Source organism: Oncorhynchus clarkii, chromosome 29 (genome assembly GCF_045791955.1).
Source record: "Oncorhynchus clarkii lewisi isolate Uvic-CL-2024 chromosome 29, UVic_Ocla_1.0, whole genome shotgun sequence".
Classification (NCBI taxonomy): Eukaryota; Metazoa; Chordata; class Actinopteri; order Salmoniformes; family Salmonidae; genus Oncorhynchus; species Oncorhynchus clarkii.
Window position 1 is genome coordinate 38,085,410 of NC_092175.1, and position 19,284 is coordinate 38,104,693.

General features: G+C 43.4%; 1 protein-coding gene across 1 annotated transcript in view; it reads right to left on the reverse strand.

The window, feature by feature from the left end:
• LOC139388226 (replication protein A 70 kDa DNA-binding subunit-like) overlaps positions 1–14,509 on the reverse strand; it is a 106,411-nt gene extending 91,902 nt beyond the window's left edge. The window contains exons 1-5 of the mRNA XM_071134775.1: positions 14,390–14,509; positions 11,539–11,586; positions 7,519–7,597; positions 7,143–7,251; positions 1,373–1,461 (exon numbers count right to left, since the gene is read on the reverse strand). Of these exons, the coding sequence (XP_070990876.1) occupies positions 1,373–1,461; positions 7,143–7,251; positions 7,519–7,597; positions 11,539–11,586; positions 14,390–14,422 (358 nt within the window). The 5' untranslated portion in view covers positions 14,423–14,509. The remainder of the gene's footprint in view (positions 1–1,372; positions 1,462–7,142; positions 7,252–7,518; positions 7,598–11,538; positions 11,587–14,389) is intronic.
• Positions 14,510–19,284: the final 4,775 nt, after the last annotated feature.

The window sequence follows — 19,284 nt, forward strand, 5'->3', positions numbered from 1 at the left end:
GATGAACAGAGCAAAGAACAGAGAAATCCTTGATGAAAACCTGCTCCAGAGCACTCAGGACCTCAGACTGGGGCGAAGGTTCACCTTCCAACAGGACAACGACCCCAAGCACAAAGCCAAGACAATGCAGGAGTTGCTTCGGGACAAGTCTCTGAATGTCCTTGAGTGGCCCAGCCAGAGCCCGGACTTGAACCCGATCAAACATCTCTAGAGAGAAACACACTGAATACTGTGCAGCAACACTACTCTTCCAACTTGACAGATCTTGAGAGGGTCTGCAGAGAAGAATGGGAGAACCTCCCCAAATACAGGTGTGCCAAGCTTTTAGCGTCATACCCAAGAAGACTCGAGGCTGTAATTGCTGCCAAAGGTGCTTCAATAAAGTACTGAGTAAAGAGTCTGAATACTTACAGTATGTAAATGTGATCTAATTAACAGATTTTGCTTTGTCATTGTGTGTAGATTGATGAGGTTAAACGAGTAGCCTATACAATGAATGTCAATATACACTGAGTAAACCAAACATTAAGAACACCTTCCTAATGTTGAGTTGCACCCCCCCCCCCCCCCTTGCCCTCAGAGCAGCCTCAATTCTTCAGGGAATGGATAATACAAGGTTTTGAAAGCGTTCCACAGGGATGCTGGCCCATGTTGACTCCAATGCTTCCCACAGTTGTGTCAAGTTGGCTGGATGTCCTATGGGTGGTGGACCATTCTTGATACACACGGGAAACCGTTGATCATGAAAAACCCAGCAGCATTGCAGTTCTTGACACAAACTGTTGCACCTGGCACATACTATCATACCCCATTTAAAAGCAACAAAATATTTTGTCTTGCCCATTCAACCTCTGAAGGGCACACATACACAATCCATGTCTCAATTGTCTCAAGGCTTACAAAATATTTTTTAACCTGGATTCACATAGTCAGTCTATGTCATGGAAAGAGCAGGTGTTCTTCATGTTTTGTATAGTGAGTGTAGTTTGCAACTTATTTCAAACCATTTTTAATAGGCCTAGGCCAATTCGTGGAGAGAAGCATCGATCGATCCTCTTGCTTGCGAAGTGGCTATAAAATAGGCTACATTGTTTGCAATGAACTGGCGGGAAATGTGAATGGCGAGAGCGATGTGTAGCTGTTGTGTGAAGTGATCACATTGCCTAAATTGCTACATTGCTGTACTGATGCATTGCAATTAATTCATACAAAAAACCAACACACCTGTCAGTGGAAATGCCACATTTGTTATTTATAAAATAACAAACATGTCCTGCAAACATTACTTAAAGCCTTGCAGGTATAACGCGCTATGAAGCAGTTATACTGTAATGCATTAGATTAATAACAGTAGCAGTTGGTGTTGCCTTACCTTCTACATAGGGAGTAGGTGTTCCAATCTTCCCTCCCACCTCCTCTGCTGACTTCACCACCTCCATCTCCAATACTGTCACCATACACCTGCAACACACACACACACACACACACACACACACACACACATTAAAAACACAGACAGATCAGAAAGACAAGAGGAAAGAAGGAATGAGAAACAGAAACAGAGGAAGAGTGGGAGAAGAGAGAGTGAGACAGAGAGAGAGAGAGAGAGAGAGAGAGGGAGAGAGAGAGAGAAAAAGAGAGAGAATGAAAGAGAGAGAGAGAAATACTTTTGTCTTTCTTTACTTAAACAATCTAATTTCATTTCAAACTCACCCCCCCCTTAAAAAATATATATATATATATATATATATATCCTGTACTGCATACATTTACCATACTCACCTTTCTATCTACCACATGATACAAACCAACATCACAATACCCACTCCTACAACTGTATATCCAAAACATCTTCCCCAGCTATACAGACAGCCCCCCCAACACACCAGATCTCCTCAAATATCTCTACACATTTTATATAACTCAAACTCAACCCTCAGGCGCGCAGAGACCATCCCACGTTTGGCTTTCTCCTTAATCGGCTTTCTCCTTAATCGAATACCTGTATCCCATTATGAACATCCCAACAGTAAAAACCACCGATAACCTCTCAGACAGACATTCCAACAGAGACATTAAAGGCATTAACCTTGTGTACATAGCAAACACATGAATCACAGTTTCTTTCATTTTGCAGAAAAGACACCCCTGCCCGATTCCCGGTTCAACCTGTGCCAACCAGCTGTTAGTGGCCAGGGCTCCATGAAGAGCCCTCCTCTGGAAGTCCCCTGAAATCTTTGGTACTGGGGGTTTGTAGAGCCTCTATCTAAAACCCACCATACTCTCCACCCCACATACCCCCTGCCACTGATGTGCCTTCACTCCTGTTAGGCTCCTAATGTTCCTACCCTTAATGCAGAGGTTGTAGAGGGCTTTACCTCCCACTCCTTCAAACTCCCCCAGGCTCGGAGTGTTAAAATCTAACAAGCCCTCCAGACCCCCTTGCCAGTCTCCAGTCTCTGCCGTCACCTGCAGTGGCGGAAACATTGGTGGCCCCTTTCCCTTTGGCCGCTAAAACATCCCCCTTACCGTCTCAGACAGTGCCTCCTGGACCTCCTCCAGGGATCTCTCCAGCAGCCTAAGAGACGTTATTCCTGTTTGTTGTGGCAAGACTGCCAGGGTTTTCCACCCCTCCTCTCCCAGCAGTCTCAGGTCACCCAGCCTTAGTAAACCCCCTGCCATCAGTTGCCTCTGCAGGGTGGCTGACTGAACCGATCTCAAAGGGATGGCTGGGTTGTGGAAAATAGGCTCCTCCCACACCCACAGCCCAGGCTCCACACCCCCTTCTTGTATGGGCCTTAGCAGCTGCCAGGCCCTCAGCACTGCAGAGTAAAGATCTGAGAGACCTGCTGTACTCAGCCTCTCCAGCTTCATGAGGAACAGCTGCCGGTCCAACCCTAATCCGCCAGCTCTCCTCAGCAGCGCGCATGCTGGCTCCCTCCAGCCAACATCAGCATGGTATAGCAGTCTCTGCACCGCCTTTAGCCTGAAAGCAGCCATCCTGCTCTCCAGTTCCACCAGGCCCTGTCCTCCTTCATGAACGGTCATGTACAACACTGCTGCCTTCAGCCAGTGATGGCCCGATCAGAAGAAGTCCACTGCGTTGCAGGTCTGTGAGCAGACCGGCGGGGGGCGATGAGGACAGACAGTTTATGCCACAGGGAAGATGCTACCAGGTTGTTAATTATCAGCACCCTCCCTCTATATGACACCTGGGACAGGAGCCACCTCCACCTGGCCTGTCTTGACACCACAGCCTGTGACAGCCCCACCCAGTTCTTCCTTACCCAGTTCTCTGAGCCCAGGTACACCCCCAACACTTTAAGCCCTTCACAACCCCACTGCAAACCCCCTGGACGCAGAGTAGGAGCCCTATCCCCCCATGCCCCACAAAACAGAGCTTTGCTCTTGCCCCAGTTTACCTTAGCTGATGAAGCTCCCTCGTACACCTTCAGACTGGTCTCTAGTGCCTGCATATCCTGATCATCCCTGACCATCACAGAAACATCATCTGCATATGCTGACACTGCTATGCCTGTCACCACATCTATTCCTGTCCAGCACACTCCCTGCAGTCTCCTGCGTAGCAGTCCTAAAAAAGGCTCAATGGCTAATGTGTATAACTGCCCAGATAGAGGGCATCCTTGTCTAATGCCCCGTCTCACCCAGACTGGCCTACTGAGCCCCCCTCCAACCTTGACCATACATGACACGCCAGCATACAACAGCTTCACACATGTCAAAAAACTCTTCCCAATCCCAAACACAGACATCACATTAAACAGATACTCATGGTCCACTCTATCAAAAGCCTTCTCATGATCTAAAGAGACTAGTCCAAAGTTCACATTAGATCCTCTTGACAAGTCCAACATGTCCCTGATTAAGAACAAGTTGACCGTGATTGAGCGTCCCGGTACACAATATGTTTGGTCCTTATGTACTATCGAGTCCAAATGCGACTTCAGTCTGTTAGAGAAGACTTTGGCAAATATCTTGTAGTCCGCACAGAGTAATGCCACAGGCCTCCAGTTCTGTTCTTATGTCCCCTTTTTTGGGCAGGAGAGTCAGAGCCGCCCGATGGCAGCTCATCGGCAACTCTCCTACCCCAACGCATTCACGCAACACGCAAAAGAAGTCCTGTCCAATTATTCCCCATAAATGTTTTATAAAACTCCACTGGCTGTCCATCGACCCCCGGGGGTACATGACCGGGGGGTACATGACCGGGGGACATCTGGGTTACGGCCTCTGCCAGTTCATGGGACAAAAGAGGAATGTCCATTTCATCCCTCTGTGCCAGAGAGAGCTTAGGGAGTCCTGCGAACAAGACTTGAGCACACATAGGATCACACACTTCTGCCCTATACAATTCAGTATAAAACTCCACAGTTCGCTCCCGCATCTCACCCACCACAGAGGTCACCGGCCCATCAGACAGCCGTAGACAATGCATACCCTTGGCTTCACCGCTCTGTCTTTCCAAACCAAAGAAGAAGGAGCTGGGAGCATCCATCTCCTTGAGCATGGAGAACCTAGCTCTCACAAGTGCTCCCTTTGCTTTTGCTTTTACAGGTGCACAATGGTAGCGCCCAGCAGCCTATTGCTCCGATTCCTAGACATGTAAAACCGATCAAGTCAGGCTGCACTCACCCTAGCCCTAAAAACCTTCACCCGTGTATACTGTCTTGTGTTTGGATGTTTAGTTCTCCAAACATCCACTAGGTTTAACTGATTAATGATGTCCCTTAACACTCCCACTGACACTGAATGAGGCTCTTCCCCATTTCTGTCTTTTGTAAAATCCATTGTACAGTTCCAGTCCCCTCTGACCACCAGTGTCTCCTCAGGCTCTTCCTGTGAGAGTTCCTGTCTAAGACTCCCAAATAGAACCCCTCTTTCTCTCCCTGTGTTAGACGCATAAACATTTATAAAGACAAAACCCATGTTGTTAATTTCTGCTTTAACAACAAGCAACCTACCTTTACACACATCCTTGGAGGAGCAACGTTTTACAGACAGCCCAGGTGCAAAAAGGACTGCCACGCCTGCACTAAGATTTGTCCCATGGATCAACACACTTGCCCCTTTCCACCAGAGCCCCCAATCGACTTCATTCAACACATCACTGTGTCTCCTGCAGAAACAACACCTGTACTTTTTTTTGTTTTACATATTCACCCAACACACTCCTCTTTCCCGCGTCTCTGGCGCCATTTATATTGAGCGAGCCTACCCGAAGAGTCTCCATAAGAAGTGGGAGAAAAGCCAGCAGAGAAAGAGACCAATAGCAAAGCTCAAAAAGCCCCAGTGTCAGAAAGAAAATATACATCTAAACAGTGTCTGAAGGTAAACCTTTACTCACTGTTGTGACCCACTTCCTCAACCTAAACCGTTTCCTGGGTGAGAGGATACCATGCCCCTCATTTTTCATAGCATGTTGTACTTACAAACTTTCTAGGATCAGGAAAAAAAGCCTCAAGATTAACTTTTTTCCCCTTAGTCTCGTTCAGGAACCTTGTCAGTTCTCTCAACGTGTACTTAGACCCCTCTGCTTGACTGGCTGTCAGCTCCGGGCCCATTGAAGAGGAGTCTGAAAAAAATAACTCCTCACCCTCTTCCTCAGACTCACTTTCCTCCTCATCTCTATCTCCCACCCTGACCACCTGCCCTTCCTCTCTAGTCAGGGCATCACCCACAGCAACAGGCAAAGGTTCCATGGTGCCTTTGTCCACACCCTTTTTCCTTTTCCGCTTGACACCCTACCTCCTCCCCCCTAGTCCCTTACATTTCCCCACTATACTCTCCTCATCCACTAGAATAACCTGACTAGACCCAGAATCATCTAGACCACCCTCCATAGCATGACTAGGCCCAGAATCATCTACACCACCCTCCATAGCATGACTAGACCCAGAATAATCTACACCACCCTCCATAGCATGACTAGGCCCAAAATCATCTACACCACCATCCATAGCCTGACTACACCCAGGCTCAGATACCCCACCATCTCTAGCCTGACTAGGCCCAGCCTCATCTACACCACCTTCCCTGGCATGACTAGGCCCAGCTTCTGCATCTCATTACCCCCTGCACTTTGACCTTGATTTCCCCCACTGGCGCTTGTACCCTCACCTTGTCTACGGGCTTTATGTGGGCACGCAAAGCTCTTATGCCCCAAATCCCCACACTCAAAACATTGTAGACTATCTGTGCTGGCAAACCCTGCATAGAGCCCCTCCCCGTACCTCACTTTAAAATGCACATTTAGTTGTTGATAATTGTTGCTCAGAAACATAAACACTTGCCTCCGGAACGAAACAACGTGCTTAACGGCATCTGCCTGAAAGCCTGCTGACAGTACACGAAAACCGCTAGCAAACTTACCAAAACGACTCAGCTCTTTCCTGATTTGGTCATCTGTAAGAAACGGAGGCAAATTTGCAACTACCACTCTTGTCGAAGGGGTAGAGAGAGGTGAAATTGACACCAACACATCCCTTACAAATATTCCGCTAGCAATTAGCCTACAAACCAAATTAGCCCTTTTCATGAACACAACACACAGCTTTGTTCATTCTAGAAGCAGAATGTATAAATTCAGCTCCTACCTGTTCACCGACCGCGAGCAGAACCTCCTCCATCTTAATTCTATTCTCAGGAACACACCTGAATCCATGCCGTATCGACAGCGTCTCCTCCTCCGCTAGGCTGAGAAGCCATTGCGCACACCACACCTTCCAAACCCCAGGAAAGTTACTCTGTCCTCTTCCACCCTAACTTTGAAAAAACTGTGGATACCGCTAAAACAAATATTGCATTAACCCTCCACCATAGAAAATAACATGTAAAGAAAAGAATCGAAGAAAGTTAGTTAGGATAGAGCCCTCCACACCAAACACTCAAACTCCCAAAAACTCCCAGCATGCACTGCAAGAGAGAGAGAGAGAGAGCAAGACAGAGAGAAAGAGTAGAAAGAGAGAGAGAGAGAGAGAGACAGAGAGAGCCAGAGACAGAGAGACAGACAGAGAGAGAGACAGAGAGAGACAGAGAGAGTGACAGAGACAGAGAGAGACAGAGAGAGAGACAGACATAGAGACAGAGACAGAGAGAGAGAGCGAAAGAGAGAGACAGAGTACCTTCCATCCTTCAGTATGTTGGTGACACTCCTCTTCAGTAGACAGACACAGTAGGGGAGCAGACAGTTCTCCTCAACCAGACGGTTCATTTGGGGATCCAGCCAGAAGGCTACACCACACACACACACACACACACACACACACACACACACACACACACACACACACACACACACACACACACACACACACAAACACAGACACAGAGTGGGCACAGACAGGTTAGGCTCAAAGGACTGGGTGTGCAGGTCATCACACATCATGAGCAAGAATGAAGCCTTACTAAGTTGAATTTTTTTGCAATGTTAATAAGGAATCATGGTGATTACATTATTACCAATACCGGTAATTCCGTTAATAACACAATACTACTTACAGGACATGGTGTGCAGGCCATCACTCATCACGAGGTGGAACCGGGGTGGACCAGATCCCCTTATGATACGATGGATGTTCTGAGGAACAATAAGAGAGAAGGACAACCTGGTCTCAGAGCATTTTGTATTATTATGTATGTAAATCTGAGACACTGCATTAAGTATGATATGTTACGTTTCTTATGGTATTAATTTGTGGATGTCCATTATCCATTTCAAATGATACGTTACGAACTGCAATTTGTACAATATGTTATGAATTATAGTTTGTGCATTATGATGAGAATTTGCAAGACATGCACTATGTTATGAATTTGCTAAACTTTTGCCGTGGCAAACGTTACCTAGATGCCTAGGTTGCTAACGCTAGTGTTAGCTAGCTGGCTAAGGTTAGCTAGACTCGGGATTAGGTGTTACAGTTAAGGTTAGGGTTAAGGTTAGGAGTTAGGTTAAAGGGTTAAGGTTAGGGGAAGGGTTAAAGGGTTAAGGTTAGGGAAAGGGTTAGCTAACATGTTTAAAATTAAGTATGGTTAGCTAACATTCTAAGTAGTTGCAAAGTAGCTAAAAAGTAGGAAATAGTTGCAACGTTGCAAATTAGCTAAAATGCTGAAGTTGGCCATGATGAGATTCATGTTATTGCCTTAAGTAACCTACTGTCTTAAGTTACCATACCAAACGTAACATATCATATTATTTTGAGTGTCCCGGATTTACATTTAATATGTTACGTCTAGTCTATGAGACCAGGCTGAAAATAATCAATGGAGAACATTAGCGCTTAAAAGCCCTAAAAAGGCACAGCTCCTCAAACTACAAAGAGGTATTTTGCTTTATGTTTTTTGTGTGTTTTCTGTTTAATGTCTGCTCAGACCACATTGCACACGTTCTATATACAGTATGTCATGCATATAATAACTATGTATTCATCCTATGACTCTGCCATTCCATGGAATGCCCACAGCCTTCATATGACATGTCTGCTAAAATGTGTTTTCTGGTTCTTCAATGAAAGACGGAACAGACAGTGTTAACTTTAAAGACTAACAAAATCAAACCTATTACATGGAAATGGCTTCATGATGCCAACAAACAAAAAAAGCAGAAGGTTCTTAAAACATTTTAAAGAGATTTTCAAAAGATGTGGTTTTCCTGCAAGGGTTACATTTCTAAAAAGGAGATCTGTTTGAGAGGCCTATGCTGCCACCTACTGTAGCAACAGCAGAGGAGTAGACATGAATACGTCAGCAAAACAAAAGAGATGATCGTGGACTTCAGGAAACAGCAGAGGGAGCAGCCCCCTATCTACATCGATGGGACAGCAGTGGAGAAGGTGGAACGTTTGAAGTTCCTCTGTGTACATGTCACCGACAAACTGAAATGGTCCACGCACAGACAGTGTGGTGAAGAAAGCGCAACAGCGCCTCTTCAACCTCAGGAGGCTGACAAAATGTGACTTTTCACTGAAAACCATCACTAACTTTTACAGGTGCACAATTGAGAGCATCCTGTTTGGCTGTATCACCGCCTGGTACTGCAACTGCACCGCCCACAAAAGCAGGCCTCTCCAGAGGGTAGTGTGGTCTGCACAACGCATCACCAGGGGCAAACTACTTGCCTTCCAGGACACCTACAACACCCGATGTCACAGGAAGGCAAAAAAGATCATCAAGTACACCCGAGCCACTACCTGTTCACCCCGCTTCCATCCAGAAGGTGAGGTCAGTACAGATGCATCAAAGCTGGGACAGAGAGATTGAAAAACAGCTTCTATCTCAAGGCCATCAGATTGTTAAACAGCCACCACTTACACAGAGAGGCAGCTGCCTACCTACATACTTGATATCATTGGCCACTTTAATAAATGGAACACTAGTCACTTTAATAATGCCACTTTAAGAATGTTTACATATCTCGCATTACTCATCTCATATGTACAGTATATACTGTATACTGTATCCTTCACTATCTATTCTTTACTATCTATTGCATCTTGGCCGCTCTGTCACTGCTCATCTATATATTTTATACTTATATATTCTCATCCCATTCCTTTACTAGATTGTGTGTATTAGGTTTTGATGTGGAATTTGTTAGATATTAGGTTCTGTTGTTGAGTTGTTAGATATTACCTGTTAGATATTGCTGCACTGTCGGATCTAGAAGCATAAGCATTTCACTACACTCGCAATAACATCTGCTAACCATGTGTATGTGACCAATAACATTTGATTTGATTTGATTAGCGACCTGATGGTCGTTAGCGAGTTGGGTACTACCAATGCATGTCCAGAGTGCATAAGAGGAGATTACCATGACTCAACGGCCAACTTGGAATTTGACTGCAGTCATGACTCAGGACTGTAATACGGTTATATACTGTGGGGCAAAAAAGTATTTAGTCAACTACCAATTGTGCAAGTTCTCCCACTTAAAAAGATGAGAGAGGCCTGCAATTTTCATCATAGGTACACTTAAACTATAACAGACAAAATGAGAAAAAAATGCAGAAAATCACATTGTAGGATTTTTAATGAATTTATTTGCAAATTATGGTGGAAAATAAGTATTTGGTCACCTACAAACAAGCAAGATTTCTGGCTCTCACAGACTGTAACTTCTTCTTTAAGAGGCTCCTCTGTCCTCCACTCGTTACCTGTATTAATGGCACCTGTTTGAACTTGTTATCAGTATAAAATACATCTGTCCACAACCTCAAACAGTCACACTCCAAACTCCACTATGGCCAAGACCAAAGAGCTTTCAAATTCATAAAAAATCCTACAATGTGATTTTCTGGAATTATTTTTCTCATTTTGTCTATCATAGTTGAAGTGTACCTATGATGAAAATTACAGGCCTCTCTCATCTTTTTAAGTGGGAGAACTTGCACAATTGGTGGTTGACTAAATACTTTTTTGCCCCACTGTATAACTGTGTATGTGATGTGTCAAGGAATGGGAAGATGACATTTGTCTATGGAAAGTTACTGTGAGAGAAAAGGGGAACAGAATGTCCAGAGATTGAGTAAGATGGTCAGTCATAACCGCTTGAAGTTTAACTGACTGCTCTGACAGCTCTGACAACAATGCCACGTGTCATCAGTTTAGAAAAACAGATGTTCTGAGTAGTCACACCCTGAGTAGTCACACCATTAACTTATTTGGGATCGGTGTCCCTTCCACGGGACAGCTGAGCTAATGTAGGCTAATGCAATTAGCATGAGGTTGTAAGTAACAAGAACATTTCCCAGGACATAGACATATCTGCTGTTGGGAGAAAGCTTAATTTCTTGTTAATCTAACTGCACTGTCCAATTTACAGTCACTATTACAGTGAAAGAATACCATGCTATTGTTTGAGGAGAGTGTACAATTTTGAACATTAAAGGTTATTAATAAACAAATTAGGGACATTTGGGAAGTCTTGATACAACATTTTGAACATAAATGCAATGGTCCATTGGATTAGTCTTAAACTTTGCACATACACTGCTGCCATCTAGTGGCCAAAATCTAGATTGCACCTGGGCTGGAATAATACATTATGTCCTTTCTCTTGCATTTCAAAGATGATGGTACAAAATAAATACAAAAGAACAGTTGTTTTTTTCTTCGTATTATATTTTTACCAGATCTAATGTGTTACATTCTCCTACATTGATTTCACATGTACACACACTTCAAAGTGGTTCCTTTCAAATGGTACCAAGAATATGCATATTCTTACTTCAGGGCCTGAGCTACAGGCAGATAGATTTGGGTGTCATTTTAGGCGAAAATTGGGGAAAAAAGGGGCTGATGCTTAAGATGAATCTCTTCATGACATATACATGTCTGTTTGATCATGTACAAAGTGTGTTTGCAGCTGAAGCAACCCAGCTGAAGTGGGGTGAATAAACTCGGTTTGAGCTATATAGTCTTCTGTTATAGTCGTCTGTTTATAGTCGTCTGTTTGAGTTTATACTCTGTTTTTCAGAACCTAACAATGTATTATAGAGACGCAACAAATAGAACACTTACCAGCAACTGAAGCAGAGGATTGTGCACGTAAGTGCCTTTGGTCAGGGCCTGAATGAGACAATGATTATTTCATTAAATGTTTATGACAATATCTTTATTCAATAGAGAATTGCATCAGAAAAGGCATGGTCCAAACCCCATATCTTTACCATATATAGTTACAGATGATTTATTCAGAGAATTTCGCATGGTTAGATTGAATAGAATGTCATTAAGACCATGGTCAAAAAGGGTTTGCTGCTCAATAGAACTCTGTCACAGCTCCAAAACAAAACAGAGCTAACTTTGAACGTCAACTGACAAGCTAGCTAGTGGCTGCAAGTTTGTGTTTGATTAATATGGGCTTTTACTAAATTATATCCGCCGGAATACAAAACAAATTCAGCCTATAAACAGTACCAGTCAAAATATGTTTTATATGTCAAAACATGTTTTATATTTGAGATTCTTCAAAGTACCCATTGTCCTGTTGAAAAACAAATGACTGTCCCACTATACCCAACCCAGATGGAATGGCGTATTGCTGCAGAATGCTGTGGTAGCCATGCCGGTTAAGTGTGCCTTGAATTCTAAATAAATCACAGACAGTGTCACCAGCAAAGCTCCACCACATCATCACACTTCCTCCTCCATGCTTCACGGTGGTAACCACACATATGGAGATCATCTGTTCACCTACTCTGCGTCTCACAAAGACACAGCGGATGGAACCAAAAATCTCAAATTTTCACTCATCAGATCAGAGGACAGATTTCCACCAGTCCATTGCTCATGTTTCTTGGTCCAAGCAAGTCTCTTCTTATTATTGGTGCCCTTTAATAGTGGTTTCTTTGCAGCAATTCGACCATGAAGGCCTGATTCACATAGTCTCCTCTGAACAGTTGATGTTGAGATGTGTCTGTTACTTGAACTCTATGAGGCATTTTATTTGGGCTATAATCTGAGGTGCAGTTAACTTCTTGTGACTCTCAAACCCGGGTCCGGGAGCATAATCATCGCCTGACACTAATTAGCATAACGCAACGGACATAAATCTTCCTAGAAAATCTTCCTATTCATGAAAATCACAAGTGAAATATATTGGAACACAGCTTAGCCTTTTGTTAATCACCCTGTCATCTCAGATTGTCAAAATATGCTTTACAGCCAAAGTTAGACAAGCATTTGTGTAAGTTTATCGTGTTTTCTATCCAAAGCTGTCAATTATATGCATATTCTAGCATTTGTCCTGACAAAATATCCTGTTGAAAACGGGAATGTTTTTTTTCCAAAAATGAAAATACTGCCCCCTAGTACCAACAGGTTGAAATGCATTCCTGGTGACAACCTCATGAAGCTCATTGAGAAAATGCCAATAGTGTGCAAAGCTGTCATCAAAGCAAAGGGTGGCTACTTTGAAGAATCTCAAATATATCACTTTTTTGGTTACTACATGATTCCATGTGTGTTATTTCATAGTTCTGTTGTTTTCACTATTATTCTACAATGTAGAAAATAGTAAAAATAAAGAAAAACTCTTGAAAAACTTTTAACTGGTACTGAATATATATATATATATATATATATATATATATATATTTTTTTTTTTTACTAACTAAGCTAACGGACTGATTTTCAATGTCTACCCTCCCCCCCAAAATCTGTTACAGTTTTTATTATGAATATCTGTGAACACTGTTATTTAACCAACAATGTACTATGCAGATATCACTCAGACATTTCTCGGTTACTAAAATGCAAATAGTTCAATCAATTTCAGTTTATGTGACTGTGGTGTATCGAGAAACGTATTGTGTGTTAATGAGTTTAGATTTCAAATGGTTGCAGATAGCCAATGGGATTTGTGTGCAGGGGTTGAGTTATTTGAATGAACAAATGACAATGTAGTTTCCGTTCTTGAATTGAAACGATTGGATTAGGAGATGCAAGGGCGGTAAAAGTTCAGGGATGTATTTCAGGAGTTGGGCTGAAGACACTGCAGAGAGAAGTCGACTGTATTGTGTCATGGAGGACATTTTTAAAAATCTGTTCCGTTTGTTATAAGTATGCTTCGGAATCTTCAGTAAAAGAAACCAGCATCTTAGGATGCAACAGTGACAAAACAAGCAAGTATGGTGCAGATAATCATTGTACCGTCTAAATCTTTGTGAAATATATTTTCCATATTGTCAGTTGTTTGAAGCACAAAACCGAAAGTAAAAGAACGGGAAGTATAGAAATAGCGCATATCGAACACATTTACAGCTTCTTAGACTTTATTTAAATGCGAATGACGGATCTATAACACACATTTCTATGTGAATTTGGTCAGATGCCAAAAAATGTAGCTTTAAGAACAAGCATATTAAGGTTGTAATATTGTAGAGAACAATAGAATGATTCATTTTATGTCATTCAAATAATATCATAGGCTAGGAAAACCAGGTTTAGGCATTAATTTAATAACACCAGCTTGAATGTACCCGTTTTTCACTACATTCTAGAGCAGTGAGCCCTATACCGTGTATGAATACCCATTATAAATTAGGTGGTTTGAGCCCTGAATTCTGATTGTCTGACAGCTGTGGTATATAAGACCGTACACCATGTGAATGACAAAAACAAATATTTGTACTGCTCGATTTACATTGGCACCTCGGGGGTGTGTGGTAAATGGCCAGTATACCACGGTGCGTGGTCCATCAGAACAGCCCTTAGCATATTGGCCATCTACCACACTTTCTCACGCCTTATTTCTTAAATATCCCACTGTAGGCCCTGCAGATTGCAAAAAATTGCTATTACACTAAGTTAGCCTGCAACTACAAACAACACAATGAGTGATAAGTATTATGTCTATGTTGTAACTTGCCTCAATTGCACCGTCTGTGAGATTTAATGTCATTTTTCAGTGGAAGTCGTGTCCGATTTAAAAGCACCTTTATATTGCTGCTCTTTGCCTTATGTGGTACAGCGTGGCCTCTCCCTTGAAGAACCTGCGACAGAGAGAGGGCTTTCAATTTCAATGGCGATGCCACATCGCCTTTTCCGGATTCTTCTTAGCCAATCATATATTAGTCGGCCGGAGCCACCGCCCCTGTGTGTGTTCTCCATACCTCCCACACATATCTCCCTCACTCTCTTCCTCCTTCGCTCACTCTGTCTCTGTTTCTCTCCCCTCTCTCTCTCCTGTAGGGTTTTTGTCATGCCTCCCGGACATCAGAACAGCTCTCTCTGTGCTATGCACTATTCCTCCTACAGCGCTACAGGGTAAGGGGAACATGGTCAAAGAGTATATCTCAATAGTCTAGATCTTTTGTCCAGTTCTTTCAGAACATCCTATTATGGCTATTTAAATCAAATCAAATCAAATTGCATTTGTCACATGCTTAGGGAGTACAGGAGGAGACTGAGCACGCACCACTTAGGGGCCCCCGTGTTGAGGATCAGCATGGAGGATGAGTTGTTACCTACTCTTACCACCTGGGGGCGGCCCATCAGGAAGTACAGGATCCAGTTGCAGAGGGATGTGTTTAGTCCCAGGGTCCTTAGCTGAGTGATGCGCATGGAGGGCACTACGGTGTTGAACGCTGAGCTGTAGTCAGTGAATACAATTCTCACATAGGTGTTCCTTTTGTCCAGGTGGGAAAGGGAAGTGTGGAGTGAAATAGAGATTGCATCATCTGTGGATTTGTTCGGGGTGTTATGCAAATTGGAGTGGGTTAAGGTTTCTGAGATAACGGTGTTGATGTGAGCCATGACCACCCTTTAATTTAGGCAGGTTACCTTAGTGTTCTTGGGCACAGGGACTGTGGTGGTCTGCTTGAAACATGTTGGTATTACAGACTCAGACAGGGAGAGGTTGAACATGTCAGTGAAGACACTTTCCAGTTGGTCAATGCATGTTGGTCAGTACACGTCCAGGTAATCCGTCTGGCCCAGCGGCCTTGTGAATGTTAACCTGTTTAAAGGTCTTACTCACATCGGCTACAGAGAGCGTGATCACACAGTTGTCCAGAACAGCTGATGCTATCATGCATATTTCAGTGTTACTTGCCTCGAAGCGAGCATAGTGTGGTGTGGTGTGCAGGTGTGCTTCCCTTTGTAGTCTGTAATAGTTTGCCAGCCCTGCCATATCCGCCGAGCATCGGAGCCGGTGTAGTATGATTCGATCTCAGAGGATAGAATTATGGTCAGATGTGCCAAATGGAGGGCGAGGGAGAGCTTCGTACTTGTCTCTGTGTGTGGAGTAAAGGTGGTCTAGTTTTTTTTTCCCTCTCTCATTGCACAATTAACATGCTGGTAGAAATGAGGTATAAAGAATTTAAGTTTCCCTGCACTAATGTCCCCGGACACTAGGAGCGCTGCCTCTGGATGAGCTTTTTCCTGTTTGCTTACAGCCGTATACAGCTCACTGAGTGATGACCTACAGTATATAGCTCATTGAGTGGGGTCTTAGTGCCAGTATCGGTTTGTGGTGGTAAATAGACAGCTGCGTATAATATAGATGAAAACTCTCTTGGTAAATAGTGTGGTCTACATTTTATCATGAGATGATTCACCTCAGGCGATCTAAACCTGGAGACTTCCTTAGATTTCGTGCACCAGTTGTTGTTTATAAATAAACAATAGACCGTCATCATGTATTACAAGAGGCAGCTGTTCTAGCCACGACTCTGTGAAATATAAGATATTACAGATTTTAATGTCCCGTTTATAGGATATACGCACTTGTAGTTTGTCTATTTTATTATCCAATGATTGTACGTTGGCTAATCGGAACGATGGCAGATCACCCACTTACCGTCGGATCCTTGCAAGGGCACCCCGACCTACATCCCCGATATCTCCGTCTCTTTCTCCTGCTAATGACAGGGATGAGGGCCTTGTCGGGCGTCTGAAGTAAATCCTTTGCGTCTGACTCGTTAAAGAAAAAATCTTTGTCTAGTAAGAGGTGAGTAATCGCTGTCCTTATATCTAGAAGTTTATTTTGGTCAAAAGAGACCAAGAAACATTACGTACAAAATAAGTACCAAATTACATGAAAAAACACACACTAGAGCACAACTGTTTAGGGGAACGTAAAATGGCAGCCATCTCCTCCGGTGCCATTCTAAACGACACACACGGTTTGAATTAACATTACACTGTTTATCTGTCCATCTCCAATGTGTGTGTGTGTGTGTGTGTGTGTGTTTGTGTGCGCGTGCGTGCGTGCGTGTTTAACTGTAAATCCCCACATGAATGGTAAACAAATCAAAAAATGTACCAACTGGGGACATTTTGTTTGTCACCATGATGTCAAATGATATTTCTTTAGGGTTTAGGGTTAAGGCTAGAGTTAGTGTTATATTTAGGGTTGGGAGCTAGGGTTAGGAGTTAGGGTTAAGGTTAGGTTTTCAGGTTAGGTTTATGGTTAGGGAAAATAGATTTTTGAATGGACATGAATTGTGTTTCCCTGTGTGTGTGTTTGTGCGTGCGCACGTGCAAAATAAATCTAATTTGTATTTGTCACATGCTTCATAAACAAACAGGTGTAGACTAACAGCGAAATGCTTACTTACAGGTCCATCCCAACAACGCAGGGAGGAAAATAGAGAAATAAAGGAATAAATACACAATGAGTATTGATAACTTGACTATATACACAGGCTACCAGTACCGAGTTGATGTGCAGAGGTATGTGGTAATTGAGGTAGATATGTACATATAGGTAGGGATAAAGTGACAAGGCAACAGGATAGATAATAAACAGCAAAAAGCAGCGCATATTATGAGTCAAAAATAGTTAGTGCAAAAAGGGTCAACGCAGATCCGAACCCGCAGATATCTATTCTATATAACTTACTGTTTAGCAGTCCTCTGACATGGAGGTAGAAGCTGTTCAGGGTCCTGTTGGTTCCAGACTTGGTGCATTGGTACAACTTGTCACGCGCTAGCAGAGAGAACAGTATATGACTTGATTGACTGGAGTCTTTGACAATTTTTGGGGCTTCCTCTGACACCTCCTGGTATAGAGGTCCTTGATGACAGGGAGCTCGGCCTCAGGGATGTACTGGGCCGTATGAACTACCGTATATAGCGTCTAGCGGTCGGATGCCAAGCAGTTGCCATACCAAGTGGTGAAGCAGCCAGTCAAGATGCTCTCGATGGTGCAGCTGTAGACCTTTTTTGAAGGCACATGACAAATCTTTTCAGCCTCCTGAGGGGGAAGAGGCATTGTCCTGATTTCTTCACGACTGGGTTGGTGTGTGTGGACCACGATAGTTCCTTAGTGATGTGGACGGGTAGGAACTTTTAGCTCTCAATCCGCTCCACTACAGCCCTATCAATGTGCATGGGCGTGTGCTTGGCCCTGTGTTTCTTGTAGTCCACGATCAGCTCCTTTGTCTTGCTTGCATTGAGGGAAAGGTTGTTGTCCTGGCATCACACTGCCAGGTCTCTGACCTCCTCCCTACAGGCTGTCTCATCATTATTAGTGATCAGGTCTACCGCCGTCATTTTGTCCGAAAACTTAATGATGGTGTTGGAGTCGTGCTTGTCCACACAGTCGTAGGTGAACAGGGAGCACACGAGTAGACTAACCACGCACCCCTGAGGGTCCCCCGTGTTGAGGGTCAGTGTGTCCGATGTTTGGTTGCCTACCCTCACAACCTGAGGGCGGCCAGTCAGGAAGTCCAGGAGCCAGTTGCAGAGGGAGGTGTTCAGTCCCATAGTCTTTAGCTTAGCGATGAGCTTGGAGGGTACTATGGTGTTGAATGCTGAGCTGTAGTCAATGAACAGAATTCTCACATAGGCGTTCGTCTTGTCCAGTTGGGTGAGGGCAGTGTGTAGGTCAATACAGATTGCTTCATCTGTGGATCTGTTGGGGCGGTATGCAAATTGGAGTGGGTCTGGGATGATGTTGTTGATCTGAGCCATAACCAGACTTTCAAAATAATTTGCCAGCCCTGCCACAAGATATATATATATATATATATATATATATATGGTGGTGACACTCCTCTTCAGTAGACAGACACAGTAGAGGAGCAGACAGTTCTCCTCAACCAGACAGTTCAAATGGGTGACCAGCCAGAAGGCTACACCACACACACACACACACACACACACACACACACACACACACACACACACACACACACACACACACACACACACACACACACACAGGTTAGGCTCAAAGGATCTGATGTGCAGGTCATCACACATCATGAGCAAGAATTAACCCTTACTAAGGTAATATTTTTAGCAATGTTAATAAGGAATTATAGTGATTACATTATTACCAATACCTCTAATAAAGTTAATAACATAATACTACTTACTGGACATGGTGTGCAGGCCATCACTCATCACGAGGTGGAACCGGGGTGGACCAGATCCCCTTATGATACGACGGACGTTCTGAGGAACAACAAGAGAGAAGGACAACCTGGTCTCAGAGCATGTTGTATTATTCTGTAATTATGTATGTAAATCAGAGACGCTACATGAAGTATGATATGTTACGTTTCTCATGGTATTCATTTATGGATGTCTATCATCCATTTCAAATTATATGTTTCCGAATTGCAATTGGCACAATATGTTAATGAATTATAATTTGTACATTATGAAACTAACAAGCAAAATGTACAATATGTTATGAATTTGCTAAACTTTAGTTTTGACTAATGTTAGCTAGATGGCTAGGTTGCTAATGCTAGCTGGGCTAGGGATTATGTGTTATAGTTCAAGTTAGGGTTAAGATTAGGGGAATGGTTA